This window comes from Crassostrea angulata, chromosome 4 (assembly GCF_025612915.1).
Source record: "Crassostrea angulata isolate pt1a10 chromosome 4, ASM2561291v2, whole genome shotgun sequence".
Classification (NCBI taxonomy): Eukaryota; Metazoa; Mollusca; class Bivalvia; order Ostreida; family Ostreidae; genus Magallana; species Magallana angulata.
The window spans coordinates 26164109-26188400 of record NC_069114.1 but is presented as its reverse complement, the minus strand read 5'-3'; the positions used below and the strand labels follow the sequence as shown (position 1 = coordinate 26188400).

The 24292-nt window shown below is 35.4% G+C and overlaps 1 protein-coding gene across 1 annotated transcript; it reads left to right on the top strand.

The window, feature by feature from the left end:
• The first annotated feature begins 7874 nt into the window (after positions 1-7874).
• On the top strand, positions 7875-18637 carry LOC128179679 (steroid 17-alpha-hydroxylase/17,20 lyase-like). The gene is made up of 11 exons (XM_052847184.1): positions 7875-7998; positions 11503-11673; positions 12189-12266; positions 12641-12739; positions 13572-13665; positions 13791-13946; positions 14356-14567; positions 14914-15042; positions 16721-16825; positions 17176-17307; positions 17604-18637. The coding sequence occupies exons 2-11, from the start codon at positions 11535-11537 to the stop codon at positions 17960-17962; spliced, it is 1503 nt and encodes a 500-aa protein (XP_052703144.1). The 5' UTR covers positions 7875-7998; positions 11503-11534; the 3' UTR covers positions 17963-18637.
• Positions 18638-24292: the final 5655 nt, after the last annotated feature.

Here is a 24292-nt window from a genome sequence, read left to right as displayed (position 1 = left end):
TTTCAACTCCCTAAAGTTTATACTCCAGTTGTGCTTCATGTGAAATTCAAGGGAGATATTTCAAATCTGTGAGTGCTTCATTTATACGAATTTCACTAAACTGAAAATTTCCATGTGAATTTCACTACACATAAGGCACAGCTCTTGAATTCTTTTCAGCGGATGCTTCGCGATGAATTCTGATTTTAAGGAGGCTACTTTAAGGATCACCCCGACCCATGTTTTGTCACGTGCTTTTATAGGCTTCAACAATAAATTATAATCGAATCTTCATAACATTTCTTAATGTCTAACAACGTACAAGTTCAACAGGTTATTTTTAAACGTCTGGTACCAATATGCAAGCATTGATTTTGAAACGTGCTAGGAATCTTACAGCCCCCCCCCCCCCCCCCCCAAAAAAAAAAAGACCAATAGAATAATTATACCTAGAAATGGCTAGAATACTATTAAACTTTTATCAAAAGCTCCGAATACTATGAAATCTATATATTACGGAAGCCCATTGGTGCCACGTAAGAAAAATATTTTATCTGGCGGCCGCCAGATAATTATTTGGCGGCCGCCACTTATTATCTGGCGGCCGCCACATAATTTTCTGGCGGCCGCCACTTATTATCTGGCGGCCGCCACATAATTATCTGGCGGCCGCCACATAATTATTTGGCGGCCGCCAGATAAAACCTGGCTTCCTGATGCGTGCGCATGTTTTAATGGGAGCTTTTTAGGGAGTTGTGGATACACTCTTATTTATTAGTTTTAATTAATTATTTCTGAAACTTGACATTAAATATCAATTGCAGAGCTTAGGATTTTGAAAAACTGGTTGAGTTGAATGTATAGAAGACTTTGTTGATAGAATCTAGAATGAATTTTATATTACTTTGTGCCTTGTATTATACATGTATGTTGTATAAAACATGGTATTTTAGAGTTGATTCTGAACTTTTAAAACTGAACTAAACATCCGTTCAGGAAATCTTAACATTAAAAAACCTTATCTTGAGAGGAATTTTATGTAAACATGTATAAGTAAAGGAACGCACTGCCTTCTATATGTTTTAATTTTGGTATAAGAATTTACCAACGCAGATTAAAGTCAGCTTTATTGACCACGACAGCTAGTACAGGCAATATTATCACGAGAGCAGATCCATCTATGACTTTATAAGGATAAACTAGGATAAGTGTTTACTAGCATTCGTGGCCATAAAAATGAAACTATTTAACTGACTGTGTTGTTAAACTTTTATTCCAAATCACATGAAAGGCAGTACAATAAAAAGACCGCGATCGGCCACAGTCTCTCTGGGTAAATCAAAGTACTGAGAGTACTGAAAGGCGGGGTCTTGAAAGTTTGAATGTGTAATTGTTTACGTTTTCCTCCGGTATGTTCCAAAAATTATGAGTTTGAATTAGTTGTTTCAATCTACATGTAGTATGCTAAAGTTCAGCTTTTTGCAATTGCCTGATACTTTGTCATAATTTTGCTACATCCCGACCGGGACTGTTCTTCATAGTTGTAGAAAATTGACACAACGGTATGTTATGTAAAATAAGACCCCAAGAAAATTTTTAAAAAACTACAACTAACCGGAAAAATCAAAGCAACTATATTTAGGTATATAATTTAAATCGTTATATTTATTTATTTTGTGATCGAAGGGAAAATCTATAAGTTGGACGGTATCTGTTATACAAGGTTTATGGAAACTCCGAAAACTCTCAAACTGTTGAATTACCGAACAAAGTTAACATTTGTATACCGATAACAAACACAGGCTTCTAACGTTAGAAATATTTCTTTTTTACAATAAGATTATTCCAAGTACTATAACAATAACAAAAAATTGTCGCAGTAGCCATTTTGATTTTTTCGACCTTCTATATTGTACCTGTCATGATTTTTTTGGCAGCGATTCATATAAAATTAATAGGTAAAAAATAAATTCGTTCGCCACTTACTACTTTTTTGTGTCAACTCGTGCATCATTTACACGAATCACGATACAACCGATTCTGAAATTTCATTAAAAATCATACTCCAAATGCAGTCATCTGCTTTTCAAATCGATAAAACAAGAAAATGGAGACCAAACGTGAATAAATCACGTCATATTCTTGTAAGCAAAATCTATATAGATTATACATTTTTGGTGACCAATAGATTAATTGATATATACAATCTTATCGATTGAAGAACCAAGTTAAATGTTAATGTTCATGTTGTCCGGCTTAGTTGGAATATACAATCATGTAATTTGTTTTAATGTTATGAGACATTTTCTATACTTTATAACGGGCAAAACCAGTCATATTCATGATTTAAAAGATTTCTTCATCAATATCTTAATGCCTCTCATCAGAAACTCAGCTGATCTTTCTCCCATTGATAAATATCTCGCACCAATATTAGACCTATGAATTCAGAGATAACGCATGGTTGTTGTGTTTTAAATCTTTAATTTATTGTGTGGCAGTACATGTAAATGAATAGGACTTATTTCAATTTTAAGAAGATAATCAAAGTACTGAAGTACTGTCGGGAGTTGATTTTATCGATTATTATCAATTCTAAAATCAACGTTATGTTATTTTGCATGGCAAGTAGTTTCTAATCTGTATTTGAATTACGCACGTGTATTTAAATTACGCACAGTTTTATAATATGAATTAGTTATGTTTACATGCGAGATAAATTTGTTGACATGCAACTTATAAGTTGCATGTCAACAATTTTTATCTTGCATGTTTACATAACTAAATTGCATGTTGACATAAAGAAGTTGCATGTTAATATAAAGAGTTTGCATGTTGACATCAATAGGTAACATATCTAGCATCTTGGATGTCACATGCTGGCGATATTTGAGATTTTTTATAACTCTTATTTGATTGCAGTTTTCTTGCATGTCAACATAGTTATGTTGCATGTTGACATAACTATCTTGCATGTCAACATATTTATCTTGTATGTCAACAAATTAAGAGAAAACTAACTTGCACACAGGGGGCAGAGATATGCCACCATATACTACCGCGCGTTACTCAATTTGTATGCACACACCGCTGCAGTTATGAGAGTGTATACTTTAAAAATCATGATTCAATGCTATAGTAATTATCGTGACCAAGCACCTGTTACCTAGCTTTCTCACCTTTGGCTGTCTTCGACGCTTATTTTTTGGTTTACTTTAATGATTTGTTTTCACTGAACATTGTCGTTTATATAGTCTATTATATAAATTTGATAGCACACAGTAGAGAAATTGAACAGACCTAAACTTCAAAGGTCTGGAAATATTTTAAAAGAACTGAAGATTCAAAAATCGTAAAATATCAGCTGTGCGAGTAAACTAGCTTATTCTATACGGGGGGGGGGGGGGGGGGGGGGGGACGGGGGACGACAAACATGTTAAATCACATTTGTCTTAAACATACATTGTAAGGAGGAATTTCTACAAAAGTGACCAAGTTTTTACAGTTCTCAATGTACTTGTTCAGATTTATTTACACTCTTAACGAGTACCCGGGTACTCTATCGGAAAAACGTCCAAGTAACCGAGTACTAAATTTATTGTACTGCCTTTCATGTGATTTGGAATAAAAGTTTAACAACACAGTCAGTTAAATAGTTTCATTTTTATGGCCACGAATGCTAGTTCACACTTATCCTTGTTTATCCTTATAAAGTCATAGATGGATCTGCTCTCGTGATAATATTGCCTGTACTAGCTGTCGTGGTCAATAAAGCTGACTTTAATCTGCGTTGGTAAATTCTTATACCAAAATTAAAACATATAGAAGGCTGCGCGTTCCTTTACTTATACATGTTTACATAAAATTCCTCTCAAGTTAAGGTTTCTTAATGTTAATATTTCCTGAACGGGTGTTTACTTCAGTTTTAAAAGTTCAGAATCAACTCTAAAGTACCATGTTTTACAACATACATGTATAATACAAGGCACAAAGTAATATAAAATTCATTCTAGATTCTATCAACAAAGTCTTCCATACATTCAACTCAACCAGTTTTTCAAAATCCTAAGCTCTGCAATTGATATTTAATGTCAAGTTTCAGAAATAATTAATAAAACTAATAAATTAGAGTGTATCCACAACTCCCTAAAAAGCTCCCATTAAAACATGCGCACGCATCAGGAAGCCAGGTTTTATCTGGCGGCCGCCAAATAATTATGTGGCGGCCGCCAGATAATTATGTGGCGGCCGCCAGATAATAAGTGGCGGCCGCCAGAAAATTATGTGGCGGCCGCCAGATAATAAGTGGCGGCCGCCAGAAAATTATATGGCGGCCGCCAGAAAATTATGTGGCGGCCGCCAGATAATAAGTGGCGGCCGCCAAATAATTATCTGGCGGCCGCCAGATAAAATATTTTTCATACGTGGCACCAACGGGCTTCCGTAATATATGCTTTTTTATATGGGCAAAATAATTCTATCCTCCATATTTTGACGTTCACAAATTTGGATAACGCGCATGGTTGACCTGAGTGATTGGTTGTTTCAAAGATATTGGTATTAACTTTATTCGCCTGAATACAAAGTATAATTATTGTGAATGAATTAAAAAACAAAAATTACGCATGAAAACCCTATGCTGCTTGTTAGGGGCTTTATCTGAATAAAAAAAAATGCATATATATATTAAACGTGTGCACCTGAAAAACCGGCGCACAAGTGCATTAACTATACAATCAATAAAAAATGTTTCCATGCTTTAAATCGTTCATACATGTAATTAGTTGATATCAGACTTAAGTATAGTTAATATATAAAAAAAATAATATTATCGATTGATATTGATGTTATAATATACAATATAGTACGTCTTGAAAAATAATTCACAATTGCAAAAGAAAAAAACTGCGGTATCTCTTTAAAAAAAACCCGAAAGAATGTTGGCTGCGAATGAGCAATTTTAGAGCAATAAAAATGTTTTTTACACCTGCACTTATAATGTGTAAAATATCAATGATGCGCAGATCCATAAAAATCTATTTTTCCGGGGTGGAGGGGGGTGGGAGGAGGGGGGTTGGACCAACAGTTTTGTTTTTCAAGGCAGGGACGTGTGGTCAAATGCCTATTGAAACTTTCCGGGGGAGGTGTCACCCCCGGCTTGGGGTAAAATGCTGACGATGGACCCTCCACTTTGGAGGGTCCATAGTGTAGGGGGTGGAGCACAGGGGCATCGTATCCGCTCTACACTCTATGACATATATATAATAATACACAAGGGAAGAATCGAAAGTAGGACACGATTTGTAAACAATGTCAAAAACAACTTACTTCACAAAAGTTACGCAAGTCCTCGCACACAATGTTGCAAATGTTGTCAAAAAACACGTTCACACTCAAATATTCCTAATAAACTCGGTAAAAAGCGTTTTATAACATTAAAACAGCTGTCTGCTGCAGAAACCTAATCTCTTCGCCCAAGAAAAGATAACTCTGTACTTTCGCCATCCGAAAACTCTCGGGACTCTCTATATGTTCAGTAATGATACATAGTAAAATTCCGCGAAACATCAATAACAAAACAAAGAAATAAATTTTATACATCTGCAGATCTGAACTTGCAGCACGGGTAGGGGTGAATTTTGAATGATGGACAATCTTATTTTAAATAAATAAGTAAAATTCAATTTAAAATGTCAAAATATATGTATATTTTTTTAAATAATGCATATCTGCTGTCACAATTTATATTTATGGTGTATATATTTGTGGTCTTAAAGATACATGTAATGATAGGAAATTAGAGAACAATGAATATTGTTCGACCTGCCACTGCAATTACTTTATACTGACCACTAGAGAAAGACCATTTGATTTAGAAGAAAAAGACTCGTATATTTTAAATTTAATTAAGGAATTATTTTGTAATTTTAGAATGAAAATTAATGATGATGAAAAAGGGTTGAAACAGTATTTAATTTTAGATATTTTTTCTTCTCTAAAATGTTAATGAAAAATTACGTTGGTGTTGACATATAATTTTTTTAATTATTTTTTTGTATTCGACAATTAAAATACTCATAATAATTCATTTATTGTCTTTGCAACTTATTCCTTCAATATTAATTGTCGTTGCCTAGAATTTCAGCATTGTTTTATTGTCAATATCAAATATTACTAGTATATTTACATTTCTACATGAAATGATAGGAAATAGCCTATGTTTGTTTTTAAACAATTGTATATCAAATTACGCTAGTTAAAGTACATGCCAAATATATCGGAACGAATGTTATTATGCTTACGGTAGTTACATATTTTATTAAGACAAAAATTTCCCCAGTTTACCGCCGAAATTTCTATCATTACTGAACATATATATAGAGAGAGAAAGTACAGAGTTATCTTTTCTTGGGCGAAGAGATTGGGTTTCTGCAGCAGACAGCGGTTTTAATGGGATAAAAACGCTTTTTACCGAGTTTATTAGGAATATTTGAGTGTGAACGTGTTTTTTTGACAACATTTGCAACATTGTGTGGGGGGATTTGCGTAACTTTTGTCAAGTAAGTTGTTTTTTGACATTGTTTACAAATCGTGTCCTACTTTCGATTCTTCCCTTGTGTATTATTTATATATATGTCATAGAGTGTAGAGCGGATACGATGCCCCTGTGGGTGGAGTTTGGTGTGTCAGTCTTAATTCAGTCTTAATTAAGAGTCCGTTTGATCTGTCATTCCAATTTCATCATGCACCAAATAGCTAAAACATATGGGTTGTTAATTAGAAATTTAAAAAAAGGAGAGGGAGGTCCTAACATTTAATGAATTTAGCAACTTCAAATAAACTTTATCAGGATACATAACTTACTCTATGTTTGTGTAACAATTATTGTGAGTACAGTGAGACTGTGAACAGGAAGTTAACTCACCTCAACGTTGAGAGAGATTTATCCCCCCCCCCCCCCAGTAACAAATGTTAATACATGTGTATATCAATAGTAAAAAAAATGCTATGGATGTTGACAATTATTTACAGAAAATTTAAGAAAACCACCCGATGATCTTGTTCTCAAACAATATGATTATCGGAAATATCTGAGTCCGAATTCCAAGTCACAGTTCCAGTGTCAGCTTCGTTGCAAAATATGTATTTACAATGCGGACTGTTGTCGGAGACAATGTTCGGTGTTTGAAATTTCTCGCCATGTCATAGTGCATTTAGAAATTTCAGCACAATTATCTTCAGGACATAGGGACATTTAAAGGAAATGTAATATAAAATAAATTAATTATTTTTACAAGACTTACACTTTTGTAGAATAAAATTCATAAGCTGTTATAAATTTTAAAAATTTTGTCCATTTCAGCAATAATGCAACTGTAATATTTTTACTATATACACTTTGTGTAGAACTAATGAATAATATGTACTTTTAAAAAACCCAGCACCTAAATGAAAGTGCCACCATTCGTCATCGTCAATTAGGGGAGAGAAGTTTTATGCGCTTGTGTTTAAACCCTTTTTGGATCAGAGCTGGTCAATATTTGTGTTGACTAAACATTTTGTTGACTTGGTCCCTGTATATTTATTTTATATGGTAGTATTTCTTTGTCGAGTTTGCACGGATCTAGCTTAAAAAATTTTGAAAGGGGGTAGAGACCGATGCAAGGGGGGGGGGGGGGCTCCGGAACATAATTTTGGTATTTCTAGTATTTCTGCTTTAAAAATTAAGATTTCCCAGAGACGGTCAGAGCCCCCCCCCCCCCCCCCCCCCCCCCCGATCTACTTGTAGATCAGCTTTTCACAAAAACATCAACTTAAAACTTATCCCGCCCTGCCCTAAGCTTGACGTATACAAATCGACCAGAATAGCCAAATATCCCCTGGTTGGTGTACTGGATTTTCAACCAGAAAAAGGCAGTGTACTAGTTTTGATCTGCGCATGCGTTGTCGTCTACTTTATTTGTTTACATTGCCAGATATACTTTGAACGACAGACAGAAGTAATGCATTCGATGAGAGGTAAGAAGCGTTGATTTGTTTTCCCATCGGAGACCTGACGTATTTCTTAAGTTACATGTACAATGTATTGTATACTAAATAAGATTTGATTTTTTAAACTGTCAATATAATGCATTGTACTCTATATTGTAGATCTATACACGTACATGTACATGTACATTGTCTGGTTTTCAGCTGACATATATTAAGCTAAATAACCATTAGATCTATGTGATTAAGAAAACGCACACGAGTTCAAATCTCCTCAAGGCACCAACAGTGTATGGTGTGTTATATAAATACTTTGTTATTGACAAAATTTATATTATTTATTTAGTAACAGCCCCCCCTCTCTCTCTCTCTCTCTCTCTCTCTCTCTCTCTCTCTCTCTCTCTCTCTCTAACTCTCTCTCTCTCTCTCTGAGAGACTAACCATCACGCATTTAGTTGTAGAAAACTTTTTATTATTTAACAATCAATGGCTCTCACGGGTTGCATATTTGCAGATATATATTCGAAAAAAAAGATAATGGAATATATATACACATCTAGTCCCAGATAGCATGACTACGTTGGGCCAACGTTGGTAATTGGTTGTACCGTTGGTCGATGGTTGGCGTTGGGCACACAATGTTGGCCCAACGTTGGACCAACATTATAACACATCTTTCATAGCACATTGATTGCTTTGTTGGCATGACAACGTCGGGCCAACGTTGGGCCAACATAAGTAAAACATGTGATCTCTATTTGTTGGTAATGCACAGTTGACCCAACGTTGGGCCAACATCTTACCATGCCATGGATTTCGACTAAGTGTTTGTTGGTGTAACAATGTTGAGCCAACGTTGGGCCAACATCAATAAAACATATGATCTATATTTGTTGGTAATGCGCAGTTGGCCCAACGTTGGGCCAACATAATAACATGCCATGAATTTCGACTAAGTGTTTGTTGGTGTAACAATGTTGAGCCAACGTTGGGCCAACAAAAGTAAAACATATGATCTATATTTGTTGGTGATGCGCAGTTGGCCCGACGTTGGGCCAACATCTTAACATGCCATGAATTCTAACTAAGTGTTTGTTGGCGTAACATTGTTGGGCCATTGGTGGGCCAACGTAGGTAAAACATGTGATCTCATTTAATTGTTGGTAATGCGGAGTTTGGGTCATTATTTTTACATGCTACGAATTATGACAGAGTTAAAACAAACAAACAGATAACATAAACACAACCACAAAAATTTAAGGTATAGGTGAGTAAATAATGTGATTTGCTCTGTTAATTTTGATTGCAATTATAAGGAATTTATAGTGTTTTAATTATGTTTTAACACATGAAAATGTTAATTAAAAAGTTTGTATGTATAACTAGTTGAGTTTAATCTATATCTCTTACTTTGGAATACATAACATCATCATGATACATTGTATGCATATAGATCTCAGTAATTTGGGTTGAAAAATAGTTAATATATGTTATTGATATAAAAAGTTTTAAACTGTCAAACGTTGGCCCAACGTTGGTTCGTTGTTAGTTTTTTAACCCGACAATGAATTTTTTATTTTTTGAGAAATTTAGTGGAGCATTGTAAATTGTATTGGGCTTAATTATTTAAAACTGTTGGGTCATAGATGTTGGCCATTGTTGCTCTGTTGAGGGATGTTTATTGTTTATATAAATCTGATGACCTGTATGTACACGTGTAGCTGGAGCGCCTATTGCATAACGAATCTTAAAGTGTCGAAATTAAGAGGCAGGCGGAGCTCCTTTACTGCCCAAGTATCTAGGTCAGTGCTACTCACAGCATGGGACTGGCCAGTTTCTTTGGAGATCGGTCATCTGATATAACCAGGATGGTCAAAACTGCCACGTTTTATTTCGAATATATTGCAACCGTTGTGCGTGTACACCTATAGTAAATAGTGTTTTTTCTACTCTACGAATTATACATTAGAAGATTGGGGATATATATGCTACAAAAAGTATGTACATGATAATTTATTATATTAACTTATGTAAGTAATAGTTTTCTTTCAAGAAATCGAATGCTTGTGCAATGTTTCTTTATATTATATAATGTTTGAATTGTCAATGAGTTAAATTAAAAAAATATAGAAGCATTCATAATCATATTATGCATTCCTTTACAGTATAACAGATAACGTTAATTCATATTGCACAATAAAAATAACTAAAATTTACATTTTCAGCCGCAGTAAGAAAAAAACAGACCGTGTGCCTCTTCAACAAATGTAGAGATAGGGAAGGACGGGTTCCGTTTTTCAAAGACCGTGAAGGTGAAGGGAAAAAAAGGAAGAAAGAAAAAAAGCAAGGAGGTAACCCAAGCCACTGAACATGCTGAAGCCAGTGACCCGGACAGTGATCAGACCTTACAGTTCGATTGTTACTAAGGAATTTACATAGACAAAGAAATATGCTAGCGATTCTTTTTAGACGGAGGCTCTATTCTAAAAAGTGTTTAAATGTATTGTAAATTTTTACTAAGAAAAAATAAAATCTGTGTACTATGTTTTCGTTGCATAGAATATTTGAACTCCTGCATCTTAATAGCCAAACAGCAAACAGGAATTAATTGAATAAGAGTGTTGAATTTAAATTGGGATTACATTGAATAAGTGCCGACATGCTACGTTTAGCCATTGAAAGTTTGATCGTTGTCACTACGTTAGCCCTCACCTGTTTAATGGACCAACGTTGACAGAAGACGTTGGGCCGATGTAATTTTCCTCGTAATCTTTACGTTGGGCCAACGTTGACCCTCAGTTGTTCATTAAGTCGGACCAATGTTGGCAGGCTACGTTGGGCCAATGTAATTTTGCTCATCGGCCCTACGTTGGTCCAACATGTTGGACCAACGTAGGTCCAACATGTTGGACGAACGTAGGGCCGATGAGCAAAATTACGTTGGCCCAACGTAGTCTGCCAACGTTGGTACAACGTAATGAACAACTAAGGGCCAACGTTGGCCCAACGTAGTCATGCTATCTGGGGTTGTGCTGAACCCATGAATGCCGGGTCAACAGAGCGGGGATTTTTTGTACTCGTTCATGCATAATTACGGGTTACAGTATAGTAAACTAAAGGGACTTCCCCCCCCCCCCCCCGCCGAAAAAAGGGGAATCGTCCAAAATATTTATTCAAAGAAAAAAATGGATGGCACTGAGTTTAATTAGAATTAATTTTAGTCTTTTGTTTGCATATACATTGGATATAAAAAAAAAAGATGAAGAAGGTCTTTCTTAAAAAGCAAAACAAAAATTAACTGAATATCGGAATGTCATGCAAACTGCAAGTTTATATGCACTAGTAACTTGTCCAAAAGTTTTATTACGAACAAGCCTTTTCCACTTACCAAGTAAATAAACACCAAATACACTAAATGTTTACATAGGCATTCGTCTGAGTCGTAAATTAAACGTTTTACATGTAGGCCTACCTAATGTACCATTCGATCCATAGTTTGGAGAGAAATATTTAAATGAACTGGACTTCTTGTAGAAAAACAGTAGAGAAAACCAAAGAGAGAAATCATGTTGAAGTTGTCCATGAACACCCAGACCGTTTTAGCGGGAATATGCGTTGGTCTTTTGGTGTATTACGTCATCAAACGGATGCGGTATCGTCTGCCACCCGGGCCATGGTGTATCCCTCTTGTTGGTCATTATAAAAGTAAGTTTTTTATGTTAACTTAAAAAAAACCCTCAAAATATTAAAAGTCACGATGTTTTTAAATTTCAAGGTACATGTAACTGCATCATTGACAATACCATGGATATTGGAAGTGGAGATAGAGTTAATACTATTAACTTACAAAAACCCTTTTGTTTCAAGAAAAGTTTTCAGTATCATAATAAAAATTAATAAATTTATATATATATATATCAATATAATTAATATATGCTTATTAATGCTGACATATCACTGTATTTCGCTCTATAAGGTTTCAAAATTTTGAAGACTCTTTCAAATATCAAATTCAGTGATCGCATTCCATTTTGTAAAAATAGCATCAATAAAATCTGTGTGAGAAATCAGAAATTCAAAATTTGATATAGTAAAATATGCTGGTGGGTGATATTACCTATTCGAATAAGTTACATATATATATCAGTAAATGACAATTCAAATAAATACCAAAAAAGGGCGCATCATAATTTAGATCTTCTCTTTCTTTAATTTTCTAGTTTATTCATCTCCCGAGATGCACAAGAAAATCGCAGCGCTGTCCAAGGACTACGGCCCTGTCGTCCGAGTTTCGTTTGGTGACTATCTTTTTATTTCATATTCTTCTGTATTCACAAATCTGTTCATTCTACTTAATGATTGTTTTGTAATAATTTGGACTTGTATTAGGCGTGTAGGCTATAACATTTAAATATTGTACTTGTTAATAGAATTGAAGTGGGACCCCCCCCCCCCCCCACCCCTTATCTATAAAAATAAAGAAAAAATTGATTAAATGAAAATGGAACTTTAAAAAAAGAGAATTTTTAATTAGACCTTTTGTAAATCGTCTTATGGAGAATTATTATAACTGTATACTGCCCATAAAAATGATGTGAGGAGACAAGATTTAGAAGTGCATGTACATTAACAAAGAATTTAAATAACTCCTCGTTGTTTGCTTTATTTGAAGGCCCCCAAACCTGGGTTGTGCTTAATGACATCAATACCGTGGTGGAAGCCATGGTCAAAAGGAAGGCTGATTTTGCCGGGAGGCCGCACTTTACATCAGGTAGGTAACTACTTTTCCATGAAATTTTATTGTTTTAAAAAATAACCAGATCAATTTTATTTTCTTTCTTCTGTAAACGTTTTCCCCTTTGTAAATTAAACATTGTACCGCTTGCTTGTTTTAAATTTTATGATCTTTCATCTGCGAAATGTTATTTAATGATATTCGTAATTAATTAGGCATCGTTTATGAGGAGTGGATGATTTCTATCCCTGGGTAATATTGGCTATGATATACGTGTCATTGCGTATGCGTATAAACTGATAGTGTCATGTACACTAATACTGAGATTAACACTACATGTACTTAAGGTGACTTGATGGTCAAGAAATTAACCATCAGGCCCCTGGGCCATAAAACTTAGACGAGCTCAGTTTTGATCTCAGTCTCACTTTTCCACAAGGAATATATCTATTAGTGGAAAAGTGAGACTGAGATAAAAACTGAGCTTGTCTAAGTTTTATGACCCCGGCGCCAGATCTACTTGTCTTTAAGTTCTAAGATACCTACATGCATAAACAACTATCAGCTATAGAAAAAACCCAATAAATTTTGACTTTGAAATTTGGATATTTTATAGAGCTCTTTTTCTAAAGGAGATCAATAACGTATAAAAATGGCCACGACCATCGATATATCGAGCCCTCTTCAAATAAAAAATAGCATAAATAATAAATTAATATAATTGTCAAAGTGATTTTTAAATGAAAGTGCTTATATGCTTAAGTTTTCCAAAGTGCTTTATTGACAAGTGATCAGTGTGCAAAATTGTTCAATTCTTTTATCATAATTATAAAATAATTAAAAGCATTTTCAATGTTCATTATTTCAGGTGATGTGTTCACAGAAGGAGGAAAGGATATAGCCTTCAGCAATTATTCAGCTTCCTGGAAATTCCATAGGAAAATAGCCGGAAAGGCTCTCAGGTTTTTTGTGATTTATTATTATATCAATGACATACTAGATATTTGTGTTGATTTAAAAAATATCAAAACCAAATTTTCATGTATAATTAAAAAAGATTACAAATGTTTAATATATGATTTTATAGGCATTATCTACAAGGAGATTTACTGGAAAACATGATTCAAGAGAACATGAATAAATTTTTGAACAAGATGGCCGAGGAAAAAGAGCCGTTTATGTTTAAAGAATACGTCGATCTGATGGTTTTTCATCAACTATACACAATATGCTTTGGAGAAAAGTAAGTATTGAATCATGCACAGCTTAACCATTTTATGTTTTTTACCCTATCATGTGTCATTGTTTACTGTCTGGTCCGGTAGAGAGGGAATTTTTTTTTTAATTTGCGCGAAAATCAAATCAAAACGAACCAGATTTATGTAAATGATTAGATTTGAATGAAAAATGTTGCGTTCAAATTGTTAAAAGAAAATACTTTTTCAAATGTCGGCCGTCGAAGAGGAAAAACAAAAATGATTTAATCAGACGAATTTTTCTTAATTACTTCGAAAGAAGTTTTTGGTGGAAGGCCATTTAATTCATTGACAAACTGTTTAATAGTAAAAAAAAAATCACCAGTTTGGAAAAATTATACCCGGTAATGTGATTTATGGGTTTAAAAGATTAAAATGCTTATTTATCAACTTCAGGCGTCCCACAGATGACCCGGAAGTGAAAAACCTGCTTAAGATAGACAATGATTTGATTGACAAGCTAGGCACCGGGGTTTTTGAGGATATAATCCCCTATTTTAAAGACATCTATCCAACGAAAAAATGGCAGATGTTTCTCTCCATGGTGGACGAAATGCTCACAGTTCTTAGAAGAAAATTTAGAGAGCATGTTGAAACCTTCCAGCCAGGTTATAATCTATATACAGTCAACCCCCTCCCAACCCCCAACCCCCGAAAAAAAACCCCGAAAATTAATAGCCTTTGTGTATAGTGAATACCAAAAATGATTGGATAACAACCTTATCTCACAGATCTATTACCTTTACAATACATCTTCGCTAGCCAAGGGTTTTCGGTCCACTCCGATTTATTGGGAGCGGAGTTGACCAAAAACCCTTGGCTAGCGAAGATGACTACTATAATGAAATGTATATTGTTTTGTATTGAACAAAGACAAAATTGACATGCATTTTACACAGATTATTTTTTTTGTGGAAAAGATCTTAATTGAGATGTAATTATGATTTATAACAGGAGTCAACAGGGACTTCATTGACAGCATGTTAATCGCTAAACAGGAAGCGAAGGATGAGGGCGATGAGGCGGCCCTGGAGGTCATGGATGATACGCACCTCGTTCAGACAATATCTGATATCTTCTTTGGTTTGTTGTTTAATATATAAATGAGTAAAATGCTTTCTTAGGTGGTAAATGCGGACATGAAGTAACAATATAAGCATAACAAAGATACTAAACCTGCAGACCCATTTCATTCAACGCGTCTGCGGATTACGTAAACATTGAAATTTCACAACATTCATATAGCTAAAGAAAACGTTTTACAATCTATATCTTAATATTTTAAATATCTCCTCTCCCTAGTCCTCTCTCAGTAAATAGGTTTCGAGAAAATTCAGCGGAAGATTGTTTTTTAAGGACGAACCCTATTATAAAAAAAAGAGGCGTTTTAAATTAATTTCTTTATTTTCTGTCGATCAAAATCCTTGACATCCCGTGACTTCTACTTTTTTGACAGTACGTCACAACATGGTGATTTTAACGCAGTGTGAAACAGTTTGTAATTTGGTTCTTATCTGTGTTGCGCAGTGGGTATAGCTTCGGTCTACCAACCCGCAGGCCCCGAGTTCGAATACTTCAGGAACTTTTATTTTCATGGAGAGCGGTAAAATTTTAAAAAAGTTGACCCCCCCCAAGTGTAAAATTTGGGGGGGGGGGGGTATTTTCAAGTCCAAAACATGCAAAAACTCGATATCTTAAAAAAATGTAGAAGAATAAGCTTTTATGCAGAACTTTTCCCAGGTGTGTGGAGGACCCTTCATAAAACTATAATGTTTCATTATAAAGTAACACAGAAAGTTTCAAACCGACTCACCAAAACCACAACGAAAAAGCCTGGCTGATATCCAACATTCTAGAAAAAAACCGTTATATTATATAAATAGTGCCTGTTTGGGAGGGTAACAGTTGAAATTGACACCCCGAGAAAACCATTGTCAACCGACGCGAAGCGGAGGTTGACAATGGTTTTCTCGGGGTGTCAATTTCAACTGTTATCCTCCCAAACAGGCACTATTTATTTTGTTATACTGAATGTCTTAATTTTTAAGAAAATTGTACTGCTTTTATATAGGAATAACGTGAATTATACAGCGAACCGTACGCGCATAATTTTCGCGCATGTAACATTTTTTAATGTTACAATATATACCTTGTTATACTTTCATGTTAAATACTGAAATCTGATTGGTTAAGACGCAGTTAATAATATTTTCTATTACCCTCAGCGTTAGTAACGCACTTAGCAACGGGTAATATTAAAAAATGTTACATGCGCGAAAATTATGCGCGTACGGTTCGCTGTAGAATTCACGTTATTCCTATATAAAAGCAGTACAATTTTCTTAAAAATTAAGACATTCAGTATAACAAAATAAATAGTGCCTGTTTGGGAGGATAACAGTTGAAATTGACACCCCTGGAAAACCATTGTCAAACTCCGCCTCGCGTCGGTTGACAATGGTTTTCTCGGGGTGTCAATTTCAACTGTTACCCTCCCAAACAGGCACTATTTATATAATATTCCCTTATAATATTATAAATGTACTTGTACTTGTAAGTATAATTCATGTACATTGTACATCTTATCAATACGGTTGGATGTGATTACTTGACCAGCGGCATGTCATTCAAACTTAGCTTAATATATTTTATTTCTTTCCCTTCCATTAGAAGATTTTCCTATGGCATACTTTATTTTATTTTGAAGCATAATAATCTGACATATTGAGTTATTGACACTGTATTCGTTTTTCTTCTATAGCGGGGGTAGACACTACTCGTTTCACAATGGACTGGTTCGTTTATTTCATGACACGATTTCCGGAAGTCCAAGCAAAATGTCAAGAGGAAATTGACGGAGTTGTTGGTAAATAATTCCTTAACATCAAGCAGTGTTTGCAATGAAAACCATGAAAATTTTTCGCTGGTTGCATGTAGAAATAGGTAAATTATGAAGAGACGCCAATTTCTTGGATCTTTTGGAAGCAAAGAGAAAAATTTTAAAATTTGTTAATTGTGATATAAAGTAGAAACATTTTGGACAGCGTTTTCTTGAGAAAAAATTCTAATCAAAGTCAACACTATTTAGATATATTTTGTGGGACAAAATTTTGACAGAATTTGCTCTTTTATCGTGACATTACATGTGAATTTATATACGTGAAAAAAATTCTGTAACACATAAAAAGTATTATGAAGCTTTGTAAACTTTTGTAGGATCAGAACAACCTTCAATGAAGGACAGAAGCAAATTGGATTACACCGAGGCCTGTCTGTTTGAATCGATGCGACTTTCGAATGTTGTAGGCATAGGGCTCCCACACATGACAATTTGTGATTCACAAGTTGGTGAGTTGAAAAATTGGACCAGTTATTGTTCTTTAGATTAATCTAAAAGTCATTTTTTGAAACTTTCACTTCAGAAAGCTTATAACTTTCCAGATAAAAAAAAAACAAAATCAATTATGCTTCTTGCATTAGAACGTTTGATGATAATTATAAAATAAGAAAAGCGATTCTTTTAAAGAAAAGAAATAAAGAAGATCTTTTCTCTTTTACCGTTTGCTCGTTTTGAAGTTGTTAAATTAAACTATAACTTAGCTTTTGCATGAAATAAACCAATTACCACCGATGCCTTGATACAGGTGGATACGATGTCCCAAAAGGTACCACTGTAATCATCAACCACTGGGCGCTTCACCATGACCCTAAATATTGGAAGGACCCAGAAGAATTTGACCCACTACGCTATCTCGATGAAAACGGTAAAATGAAACCCGCAAAACCAGAGAGTTGGCTTCCGTTCTCAGCCGGACGTAGAGTTTGCTTGGGAGAAAGTTTGGCCAAACCAGAAATCCTACTGATGTGTGCCAATCTTCTACAGCGATTTGAAATAAGTCTCCCAGAGGGCGTGAAGCCGAATTTAGAGCACCGACTTCCGGGCTTTGGCGTAGAGCTTCCGTCCGATTACAAAATCGTGGTGAAAGAGAGAAATAGAGATTAAAGAATAATGGCGCTTGCGATCTTTTTTGTATTACAGACACCACTAACACAACTGACTATTTAATATTAATACAATGTACTACACTTGCACTTTTAAAACCCACATGACTTACATCACCTGTGTAGGGAATTATAATCCTTGTTTAAACTACGAGGCAATTATAGTTGTGTCATGTAGTATTATCTTATTTGTTAAATCTAAATGTTTATACGGTATCATTTTGTGAAACCAAATATGCAATTGTTTTTGAACAATTATGTGTTAAATGCATTCAGTAACAATGTATATCAGAATTTCTGAAAGATACTTTTCAAATTCTCTATTTGTCTTATTTAATATAATGTAGCTTGTTGTTTTTTTAAAGTATAAATTGTAAAAAAAAAATGTTTTCTATTGTTATTTTTCTCGCTTTTTGACACATTGGAGTTAGAATTAAATGAAATGGTAATTATTTTACTTGTAAATCAAATGTAAAATAATTGATACCGAACACAACAACTCTACAATTTACAAAAAAAGATTTAGAGACTGTCTAGAGAAAAACCAAGCGATATTGATGGTTTTACCCTATCACTAAAATATCTTACCAATATTATATCTGATGAACATGTACATGTATTCCTGCTATCTGAGGATTTCAACATGCCTATATATATATATATTATTTAAAATCTGTACCGGTTTTTTGTTTTATTGGAAAATTATATATAGAGATATATTTATTTATAGAGAGAGAGAGAGAAATTCACCTCCGTCCCGGTCGGGGCTTGAACTCACGACCTCTTAAACCCAGTGTCATTGCAGTGAGCGGCCACCGCGCTAACCACTCGTCCATTCAGACAAGACAACTGCTATGCTTTCGATGACGAAAGGAACCCAGCGCGCTTGCTACGCACTAACTCATTGCAATAACTCTCAAACTGACATATACCTGCCCATAGTGAATGATATAGATATACATAAAGCACAGGGAAGTGATTTGTATATGATTATTGATATTAAATACTAGTACATTAAATGCTTGGCACTGACTGTTGCATATCATAAATGAAAATTTCGGTATAATTATTGGCATTGTGTCCAAACTATTATAAAGTAAGAAAAAAAATATTTCAGTGAGTACTATTATAAGTCTCCAAGTACATTTAAATTACATCAGTTGTTGGGTCCAGATCACATGTCTGCCTTGGTTGGTCTTGCTAAATATATCGAATGTGCTTTATCAATCCGTAATAATTGTTTGCCAAATTACGTGTAACTCATTCAATTGATTTAAGAAATATATTTTCTTGTATGGTGACATATGTTATGCATTCATACTATGTCACTACTTATGTGTAATGATTGTTGACTCAAAACTGTAAATTCAAATCGGTAAATGATATGCAAATTTACATTCAATTTACCATATGTAATGTGTGGAACTGTGAAATACTTGATCAGGGGTTTCACAACCCCCCCCCCCCATTTTAGACTCCAAAGAGTCTAACGTTTATATTATGATATGTTCCTTTCTTTCTTCCTTTCTTTATTTTCTCCCAAAGGAGATTATCATAACATATTTACAAGAATACAAACATATAGACAATTGTAGAGAAAACGGCTAATATAGGTCTACTATAATGCAAAGAATCAGTACATATAATACGTAATTACCAACAAGTTTACAGGTGTACACACTCTATATCAATACCAAAATATAAAGTATTATTTATAGAACACTGAAATCCTGTGACATTTATGTGTATCGACAGGATGTTGCACGTGACATTCTATAATAACATGCTGCTGCATCCCTAATTAGGCGGAAATTAAGAAGGTGCAAACTATAAGAAAAATCTGTAAATGAAAGGCCTGGGAGTGACCTTGCGCCTAAAAGAAACAAATAGAGGTCGTTATAACTCAGTCCACATAGGTCAGCAGATAAGTTAATGTCGCAATATTCTATAACAGTTTGCCACCAAGCTTTTCTAAATAAATAAGTTCCATCACAGGAAGTAGAAACATGTTCAAAAATATTTATGAACAATTTTTGACATAAACTGCAGATGTGCGGGGGAAGGTCTTGGAGAGTCCAAAATTGACAATAAATTTACATAGAGTAACTTCCTGAATTTCGCTAGGAATTTTCCATATCCAGTCTGGTCTGCTGTTTCCAGTTATATGTCTAAATTGAGTAAAGTCGTTGTCTCGGAGCATGCGGTTTGATCTGGAAGTTGTAAAGTGGTAAAACACAGCTGAGTTAACAGTCTTTTTCCATTCAAGTTTATTTAGAAACAATCCATTTTGTAGATACGAGTTCAGATGTTCTAACAGATTATATTTATCCAGAAGGTGAATTACGTCGGGAATAAAGCCGTAGTGTTTGCAGTTTGGAGAGTCGAGGTATGAAAAAAGGCGATGAAGAAAGATCTTTTTCGTGAGGCATTTTGTGTCCATTAAACAGAGACGGCCAAAGAACTGTAATTTACGTTTGTCGATTTCGGAGGCTATTGGTAAAAGTCCAAAAATTGATTCACACATATCTGATCTTGTATGTTTTGGAAGATTCATGGCGTGTTTACAAATGAAGTGCTGAAATACATCCAAAGCGCGGTTGTCCTTCTGCTTAAGGTCACACCATAGCTCACTACCGTACAGAACACTAGGAAGAACAATCCGTTTATAAAGCTTGGAAAGAGTTGCGGGATTGAGGTGTTTGCTCATTTTGAGGGCAAAATACGTTTGTTGACCTTTTCTGCATGCTTTTGCTGTTCTTTCTGTTGGGTCAAGCTTAGCATCTAGAAGAATACCAAGATTGTTATATGATTTTGAAATTTTAATGGTGTCATCGCCAAGTTTCCAGGAAAGAGAACTGTTGTTGATGTCTGTTGGAGAGAAATGTAGAACATTAGATTTGCTTGCGTTAAATTTGAATCGCCATCGAGTAAAGAAGTCGTAAGCTGTGTTGAGAAGGGTTTGAAGACCTCGTGGTGATAAGGATATACAGGAAATATCATCTGCAAGTGCTGGATTTGAAGATCTAATGCTGTGAATTCCAGTATTTGGGTTTTGGTTTTGTAGTTCTTGTAGGAGATCGTTTATAAAGACTAAGTAGAGGAATGTTGAAAGGACTCCCCCTTGCCTCACTCCTTGGGAGATAGGGAACCAGTCGGAGTTTTTCTGATTCACGGCAACAGAGCAAAATGTGTCTGTATGACAATCGTCGATAAGGGTCCAAAGCGATCCTTTCACACCGAGTTGGTGTAATTTACACATGAGACCATGTCTCCACACAGTATCGAAGGCCTTCTGTGTGTCAAGAAATGCAACATATACTGGGCTACCTTGTTCTAGGTTATGAAAGACGGTTTCTTGTAAGTTGAATGAAGCTGTTATGCATCCAAGTTTTAGCTGGAATCCTTGCTGCTGTGGATTTGGAAAGGAAACGGAAGGGAGAACATGATCACGAATCCTAAGCGTAAGAATTTTTTCAAAAAGTTTCATTAAACAAGGAAGAAGAGCTATCGGTCTATAGCTGTCAGGTGAGCTCTTTGTTTTGTTGTTACCTTTGTAAATAGGAATAATGAGATCTGTTTTCCAGATAGATGGGATTCTGCCAATGTTGATAACTGCATTAAAGAGGTGCGAGATGCAGGTGAAGAGTTGAGGTCCTCCAAATATGAGATGTTCGTTCTGGATACAGTCGAGCCCAGGTGCTTTTCTGCGTTTAAGTTCTTTGATAGCCTTGGATATTTCGATAGCGGTAACTTCACCCCCCGGTAATTTCGATAGTGTTTGAAGTCGTGAGTTTTCCTGAATAACCAGATATGAGTTTTCTGTGAATTTGTAAAATTTTGAATCAAAATTTTTGCTTTTTGATGGGTTATAAATTTGTTCAAAATACTCAGCAAAACAGCTTGCAATTTCATCCGGGTTATCAACGAGTCTGCCATCAATTTCGATTTCCGGATAGAATCTTGTGTTCCTGGGTCGCTGGCGTTTAACAAGCTTCCAAAAAAAGCCGCACATCACACTCGGAAGCTTGATCAATATCGTGGAATACCGATGTCATGTATCTGTCGTGTTCAGCATTAAGTTCATTCCGGAACTCGCGTTTAGCCTTTTTGTAGTTCTTGTAGGAGTCGTGTACCATGCCTCTGGGACGACCCTCAATTAACCAGATATTTCGCATTTGGCGCTCTCGGTCGTGAAGGAGTTTGACTTCAGGTGTCCACTCGGGTCTTAAGTGAGGTTTAAATTTTGCTACAGGAATAAAAAGGGATGCAGCAGTGTATAAAATATGGTACAATTTTTTGCAGAAATTGTCAAGATCTACAACAGAACTCAACCTTTGTTCAAGTAAAACGTCTGACGCATTGTTAATATACAGTTCATAATGTTGCAGTTGGTTTACATCTGCCTTATGCCAGGCTGGTAAAGAGCTGCCTTTTTTACAAGAATAATTGTATTTTACATGTAAATCAATAGACATTAAAACTGGAAGATGGTCAGATGTAGAGCTGAATGTGCCTTCTTCCAGAATACGGTATTTATTTACGTTGTTGAAAAATGACCTATTGCACAGGATAAAATCTAACGTTGTCTTAGTTTGCAAAAAAGTGTAACTAGACCCCAAAATAGGAAAATCATTCGAAGGAATACATATGTTATTGCGATAAGTCTTTGAGAGCTTTGGCTTTGTATTGGTTTACATTAGGTAATTCTTTGTCATATAAACTGGCATTGAGATCCCCCCGATTATTACATCCCCAAGAGTGCAAAGGTGATTAAACAATGCATCTAGTAGATTTAACTCTGTTTGATATGTTTGAATGTTGCTGTCTGATGGAAGATATGCGCCTAAAACATACAACGAGCGTTGGTGTTTGCGTTTAACTTCAATTCCTATAATACGAGAAGAAGTTATATCGGGTATTTCTGACACTGTGTGTAGCAGATCCTTTCTATACATAATCCCTACCCCTCCCTTTCCCACAAAGGGAGAATAAGGTTTATCTGTATTGTTACAGCTGTGTTCTAAATCTATATGTGCGAAGCTTGAGTATTTTGAGTTGATAGTGTCTAGGTAATTTACGCTTGTTGGTTTGAGTTTATGTTCACAAATTATTGCTATGTCACAATTGACAGTGTCTAAAACATTTGATAAGCTGAGAGATGATGACATTATACCACGCACATTCCATGCTAAAATATTGAAACATGTAGACATAGTAACAAACAGGCAAGCAAATAAGGTCACTAGCAAAAACAAGCTAAACATAGGATTAGTCAGCATTGTGATTGTCAAGTTCGTCATGGTCGTTGTTTTCCGAGGACCCGTCGTCCTCCGGTTGATTAAGAATATATTTTCTTGTATGGTGACATATGTTATGCATTCATACTATGTCACTACTTATGTGTAATGATTGTTGACTCAAAACTGTAAATTCAAATCGGTATATGATATGCAAATTTACATTCAATTTACTATATGTAATGTGTGGAACTGTGAAATACTTGATCAGGGGTTTCACCCCCCCTCCCCCCCATTTTAGACTCCAAAGAGTCTAACGTTTATATTATGATATGTATGGTGTTCCGATGGGGCCACTTCGACCTTCGCACTTTCGCCTTTAGGTCGAGGTACGAGAGTGCGAAGTTGCGACGGCGAAAGTGCGAGAGTGCGACGGCGAAGGAGCGAAAGTGCGAAGATGCGACGGCGAAGCGCGAAGTTGCGACGGCGAGAGTGCGAAGTTGCGACGGCGAAGAAGCGAAACTAATATCGCACTCTCGCCTTCGCAACTTCGCATTCTCGCCTTCGCATCTTCGCACTTTCGCCTTCGCCTTTTTATAATTATGGAACTCTCTATCGTTTAAAGACAATTTTAGCTGTATAAAAGGACATCTGAGGCAGACGATGGACTTTTTAGAATTTATTTTCAACAGCCTGCGCAGATCTATAACTTTTTCTAGGGGGTGGGGTGGATAAATAATTATATTTGTCGGGGGTGGGGGAGGGTTCCGAGACATATTTTGGAGATTTTATTATATATAATTAATAAAATAAAATTTTCCGGGGGGATGAGATCCGGACCTTCTCTCTCCCTTTACTGCATGTGTGAAGTTATTAGTATTGAATTTTCCGGGGGGGGGGGGCCTCTCCACCTCTAGATCCATACACCAGCAAGGAGTGTCGCATAATGAAATTAGAATGTTACTGTGTTTGATCTACGGTAAACAGACAGCTGGTAAGTGACAGGAGTCTGGAAGTGCATATGTATACATTATGGCGGACCTTACATTTTATATGGAGTATATAACGATTAGACATAGCCAGCACTGGTAAAC

Bases quoted from the DNA above. Each gene is read 5' to 3' on its own strand.
- LOC128179679 (XM_052847184.1), top strand. From the start codon at position 11,535: ATGTTGAAGTTGTCCATGAACACCCAGACCGTTTTAGCGGGAATATGC. The intron at 14,568-14,913 runs GTTATAATCTAT...GATTTATAACAG, and splicing joins TGTTGAAACCTTCCAGCCAG to GAGTCAACAGGGACTTCATT. The intron at 17,308-17,603 runs GTGAGTTGAAAA...GCCTTGATACAG, and splicing joins AATTTGTGATTCACAAGTTG to GTGGATACGATGTCCCAAAA.